Consider the following 6,000-nt stretch of genomic DNA (forward strand, 5'->3'; position numbering starts at 1 on the left):
GCGCTAAGCCTCGATATCATCCGGGATAACGAAGGAAAGAGGTAGAGAAGAACGAGGGACGCGGGCGTAGACGTAAACGCAGACGCAGACGCAGACGATAAACACCCAGGAAGGACTGAGGTCCGGCTGGAAGAAGGGGACGACGAGGTTGGTGTTGCTGCTGGTTGTTTGGTTCCGAGTTGGATTTCGGTGAACTGCAGCTCCCGTCATGAAATTTTTGGCAGTGAACCGGGCGTTCAGGGTCCCCAATTGCCAGGAAAGGGCGGGAGCGGATAATGAAAGTTGTGCTGTGTGTGCCCAAGACGGAGCGGTGCGGTGGAACCTCGCAAGACGACGGGCTTGGGCCTTGGATGCGTCGTGAGAAAAGGCCCTACTTCCTACCTTATTTGCAGACTTCACCTGGGCACGGAGTATTCGGGGTATTCGTAGGTACCTACCTTCCTGGATGGTCCGCACAGAGTGTACAGACGGATACCAGAAAATGCAGCAACGACCCTGGTGGAACTCGACGAGAGGAAGGAGGGGCACTTCACTGCTCCTTCTCCACCAACAGCGTCATTCCTCCACCTTAATCTCCATCCAACTCTCTCCGCTCCTTTTTTCCATGCTCTTCACTTCCCTCTCGCCGACTGACAGTCTGACACACGTCCCGTTATGCCCACCCTGTCACGATGCCAGCCAACTAACTCGATGCTCTGCCAGGAAACGCACTGAAACTGCAAAGAAGAGGAGCCGACGATACCCTCAAGCTTGCCTACGTGCCCTGACAGCAACCAAATGCCAAGTGCCAGTATCCAGCCTACTGCAGCTTTTCCTCACAGGAGCCACACTTGACGAGATGCTGATAGGTCCTTTTACACGCCCAATCGGGCCTTGCTGACGCGACTACGACGAAATGCTGCCGATCATGCCATCTTCCTCTTGCCAATCTCGTCTCCCACTTGCCGGGCCCTACCAGACAGAGCCTCATCCCAAGGTTACGATGGCTCCACGATCATCACTCATCCTCCTCCTCGTTCTGCTAGCGCATATCGGCGTTGGCAAGTCGCAGGATGACAGCCAGCCAGTCCGGGCCCCATCATCCGCCAACGCCTCTGAGAATCACCTATCATGGCAATCCGCCTTTTGGGCACTCCTTGCCCTCGCCCTCAACACGGCAACCCAACCATGCGGGCAGATATGCGGTTTACCCTCGGAATGGGGCTTTGTCCTCAGGTGGTCGCCGGTTGTTTGCATCATAAACTCATTGGAAGCCCTCAGCTGCCTTCGCCTCCACCGCCGCGACTCTAAATTGACTCTGGTCGTCGCACCGCACAAATACGACACGGGAATGGATAGCTCGAACAGTGACGTGGCCAACCTGCAGCGCAACACATTGGTCCGTATTGTCGCTTTTATACTAGGCCCTTTATTGCAAGCCGCCAAGTTATACGCTTGCCAAGGCATCTTCTGGGTTCAGGTTCTAGCAACGATATATCTCGCCAGCTTCCTCTGCGACGAGTTGTTGCTCGGTCTCCTGTGGGTAGCCGGATCCGCCGGGGGCCGGAACAGAGTGACCGGGCTGGTCGAAGCTGTGGCGGGGAGCCTACTCCGCCCTCCGGCCCACATCCCGCAGCTTAGACTTGAGGCGGCTGCGGACGATCAACTTCGAGACAGCCGCACGACTTTGAGACAAGGTCTGGCCATTGCCGCCTCTCACTTGCTGTTGGCATGGTTTGTCGTCGAAACTATTACCGGAGCATACATGACGCATTTTCATGCTGTTATGTTTAGTATGCTTGGAACGGCTTTCCTTGGCAGCATCGCGTCGGGCATCTTTTGCGGCTTGCGTTCCCATAAGAAACAGCAAAAGGCGGCACAGGTCTTCATGGACATCTTGTTTGGCATAGGCAATGTCTTATGGGTGACTGGAATTGTGATTGCCATTGGAGAGAAGTGCCAGGAACTAGCGGTGATTGAAGAAAACGGTATCATCCACTTCAACACCAATGGTTCTCGTAACAGATGGGCCTGGAAAATTGGACTTGTCCTATGGACTCTGGAGATTTCTCGCTGGGCCCGAAATCACCTCACAACAAGCAATCGATATGGGATCCCAAAGCCAGTGGACATCATTCTTCCACTTTGGGCGGGTGCTCATGTTGTGGTCGCACTGGCCATGTTTCGCTTTGCGTATGATCCGAGTCGTACCTACAAACCAGCTTGGACTGATGTGCTGGGATAAGATCACGCCACGAAGAGCCAAGGTACCGGCCAAGTGGGATAAAGAAGCCTACTCGTGCCCAGCACAGAGTATATTCACGGCTGAAATGTTCGCCTACTCGCGATAGTCTGATGTTCGTGAAAGGCACATGGTCTGATGTCGAGGTCAGCGTAATGTTCTCCATAGGACGAAGGCACTCTTTAGGACATTGAGGGTTCCGGGGAGACTTCCCTGTTGCTGCTTTCTAAGAGACCGTTACCCGCCATATACACATCCTTAATCAATACTTCTCGAAGGTTGCAGTACTGACTTTGAGTACCGACCGACCCTTCACCGATATCCTCATGAAAGCGGAATGAGACTTCGTGGTTCGTGGTTCGGCAGTCCTGGGTGAGCATGAGCAGATTTGGCTGATTTGTTGCTTACTGAAAGGGGATCTCCAACCTCGGAATCCCCATGGATGCTACTGCACGGGGGAGGCGGGCCCCCTCTGCGGGGTAAAAGCTTCCCGTCTTTGTGGGGATCATCAACAGGGGCCTCCGTCGCGTCGCGCAGTCTTCCAGACGTCTCAACAACCAGCAATCATGTCTGCTTTATAATGAAGTTTCGCAGCAGGCATCCTCTCCAATCCCTACCAAACACCCAAGTAAATTTCTGATGGGGGCCTTTTGTGTTTTCTGGGTGGTTAATCAACAAATTCCACCATTAACTTCAGGGTGCAATTCAGAGTTTCTAATCAACACCTCGACCTCATCCCCCAGCTGGGCTGAAATGGCTAACCACCAGACGCCGTCCCATTCCCCAACCTCCCTCTGTCCAATCACAGCAACCCCGAATATCAGCACGTACCCCGGAAGGTCGCCCACGCTCCATCAGAGCCGAGGCTCGCGGCACGACTTCCAGACATGGCTGAGCGCCGCCCATTCCCCCCAGACCGACGTCAACCGCTGGCCGCCCTACCTCCTCGAATAGTGTGACCTGACCGCTGCTGCTGCCAGCTCGGACTTCCTCTCATCCTTTTGAATCCGCACTCTGACCAGCCAACCTCACCTGTTCTTCCCACATCGGCGACTTCCCATCTCCCCCTGGACGAACCGAAGTTACAATTTGACTGCCATACCACTCCCAGGTTGTACTGTTGACTCTCCCCGGCCAGTCCGAACTAACAAACAGTCAGAGCACGAACCCGAACCGCCCACCATGGCCGCAAAGACGTTCTCTCGCGACGAGGTCGCAAAGAACAACACGGAAGACTCCCTCTGGTGCATCATCGACTCCAAAGTCTACGACCTCACCGACTTCGCCATGGGCCACCCCGGCGGCGAAGCCGTCCTCCGTCAGGTCGCCGGGCAGGACGCCACCACGCAGTTCTACAACCTCCACCGCCAGGAGGTCCTCACAAAGTACGATAAGACCCTCGTCATCGGCACTGTCGAGGGCGAGAAGCCCCAGGTCCTCGTCACCGGCCCCGGCGAGCTGTCCCTCGTGCCGTACGCCGAGCCCACATGGCTCACGCCGCAGTTCAAGTCCCCCTACTTTAACGACTCTCACCGCTCCCTACAAAAGGCTATCCGAAAGTTCACCGACGAGCACATCACCCCCGTGGCCCTCGAGTGCGAGGAAAAGGGCGAGCTCATCCCTCAGGAGCTCATTGATAAGATGTCCAAGGCGGGTGTGCTGCACATGCGCCTTGGACCCGGCAAGCATTTGCACGGCGTGGAGCTCTTGGGCGGCGCCGTCAAGGGTGAAGAGTTTGATTACTTCCACGACATGATTCTCAGTCAGGAGATGGCCAGGACCAATTGCCGCGGTTTCCAGGACGGTATGCTTGCGGGTATGACGATTGGTCTGCCGGTTGTTCTCAACTTTGCAAACTCCGAGTCGCTGCGCAAACGCATCTCAGATGAGGTCTTCAGCGGCCGGAAGAAAATTTGCTTGGCCATTACCGAGGCCTTTGCGGGAAGTGATGTTGCAGGTATAAGAACCACTGCCGAAAAGACACCCGACGGAAAGCACTATGTGAGTTAACAGTTTTTCGTTTTTAACAGCTTCTGCCAATCACATCCACATTCACATCCACATCCACAACCACAACCACAAATACAACCACAACCACGCCACCACCTCAGAAACGTAAAATTAACTAAATTAACTCTGAAATAGATCGTCAATGGCTCCAAAAAATGGATTACTAACGGAAACTTTTCAAATTTTTTTGTCGTCGGCGTTAAGACAGATAAGGGCCTGAGCGTCCTTCTGATAGAGAGAGGCGAAGGGGTTGAGACCAAGGCTATCAAGACATCCTACTCGCCTGCCGCAGGAACAACCTACATCACCTTTGACAATGTCAAGGTCCCAGCAGAGAACCTGCTGGGCCAGGAGAACAAGGGCATCCACGTTATTCTGAGCAACTTCAACCACGAGCGGTGGACCATGGCTTGTAAGTCTTTGTCCCTTTGTGGATGTTGTGTTTTTTCCGAGTTATATATAGAGAGTGGAACGAGCTGACCATGGTACACTTAGGCGCCACAATCCGTCAATGCAGAAACGTTATCGAGGAATCTCTCCTCTGGGCAAACCAGCGCCTCGTCTTCGGCAAGCGCCTCATCGACCAACCCGTCATCCGCCTAAAGTAAGCCTTGAAACATACAAAACCCTCGGTTTCCTCCCTTGGCCTCTTATTCTTACTTACATACCCATAGACTTGCCAAGATGATCGCCCTCGTAGAATCCCACCAATCCTGGCTCGAGACCATCACCTACCAGATGAACTCGATGCCTTACAAGGAGCAGGCAAAACACCTCGGCGGCCCCATCGGCTTGCTCAAGATGAGTGCCACCCGCGCCGCGCACGAGATCGCCGACGAATCGGTCCAGATTTGGGGCGGCCGGGGCCTCACGCGGACGGGCATGGGCCGCGTCATTGAGATGTTTAACCGTACCTACAAGTTTGACGCCATCCTCGGCGGCGCGGAGGAGGTGCTGGGTGATTTGGGCGTCAGGCAGGCCATGAAGTTTATGCCAAAGTCGAGATTATAAAATAAGTCTCCAACATGTCACGCAACTTGGTCTTGCAAGGACGGCCTGCTTGTCGGTGGATTAAGCCACGGCATCGCCGAGGTGATGCCCCGAGACGGAGCCGAGACGGAACCGGGACGGCGGGACGGGACGGTACGGGACGGATTTATTTGTCATTTGTATCTGTCCCGTATGGGAATCTTTCTGGAATTATTTGTAAACCTTCCTCCAGCGAATTGATTTCACGCGTTGAACCCGAGACATTGGATGATCACCTCTTAACTCTAGAATCACTTCCATCAACCAAAAAAAAAAGCCTCCCTCCCATCCCTCCTACGGTCCATCCTTGCCTGAAGCTAGTTCCCCAATATCCAACTTGGCTTTCAACAGAGTTCGGATACACGCCGGAGGACGACTAAGCTCAAAACAGGACAAACCCGTAGGGTTTCATTTCGAACGGGCGTGCTTTGCTCTTTTTCAGAGGGGAGCACAATGGACGAGGCAACCGCACCCGCCCTAGTCCAACGCGCATCGAAACCTTGGAGGCGAGTCTGACAACGGGGAGACTTTCCAGCATTGGGACGACGCGCTTACCTCCAAGTTTCAGGACGTTTGTCTTTAGCGGAGCTTCGGCCGGTTGCCGAAGAGGCCCTGAACTTTAGCGGCCGCAGGCCGGGAGAGCACGAGGCATCTCGCCATTTCCGAAGCCGTAGCCACCGCTACGGCCGGGCAGACTTGGAGGCAGCAGCCGCCTGGGTATCGTTCTCGGAGTGAGAGCG

At 54.6% G+C, this 6,000-nt stretch overlaps 3 protein-coding genes across 3 annotated transcripts; all 3 read left to right on the top strand.

Moving 5' to 3' along the window:
• Positions 1-982: 982 nt before the first annotated feature.
• Positions 983-2,224, top strand: CORC01_13223 (uncharacterized protein; the record flags this gene model as incomplete). Its single annotated transcript, XM_022624840.1, has 1 exon — positions 983-2,224. One exon carries the CDS (start codon positions 983-985, stop codon positions 2,222-2,224), a length of 1,242 nt encoding a protein of 413 aa, XP_022468663.1.
• Positions 2,225-2,982: 758 nt separating this feature from the next.
• On the top strand, positions 2,983-3,180 carry CORC01_13224 (uncharacterized protein; the record flags this gene model as incomplete). Its single annotated transcript, XM_022624841.1, has 1 exon — positions 2,983-3,180. A coding segment is annotated over one exon (198 nt), but the record flags the coding sequence as incomplete, so codon positions are not given.
• Positions 3,181-3,403: 223 nt separating this feature from the next.
• Positions 3,404-5,242, top strand: CORC01_13225 (acyl-CoA dehydrogenase; the record flags this gene model as incomplete). Its single annotated transcript, XM_022624842.1, has 4 exons — positions 3,404-4,222; positions 4,367-4,643; positions 4,727-4,835; positions 4,906-5,242. 4 exons carry the CDS (start codon positions 3,404-3,406, stop codon positions 5,240-5,242), a joined length of 1,542 nt encoding a protein of 513 aa, XP_022468665.1.
• Between the last annotated feature and the right edge of the window lie 758 nt (positions 5,243-6,000).

Source organism: Colletotrichum orchidophilum (assembly GCF_001831195.1).
Source record: "Colletotrichum orchidophilum strain IMI 309357 chromosome Unknown Scaffold_183.1, whole genome shotgun sequence".
Classification (NCBI taxonomy): Eukaryota; Fungi; Ascomycota; class Sordariomycetes; order Glomerellales; family Glomerellaceae; genus Colletotrichum; species Colletotrichum orchidophilum.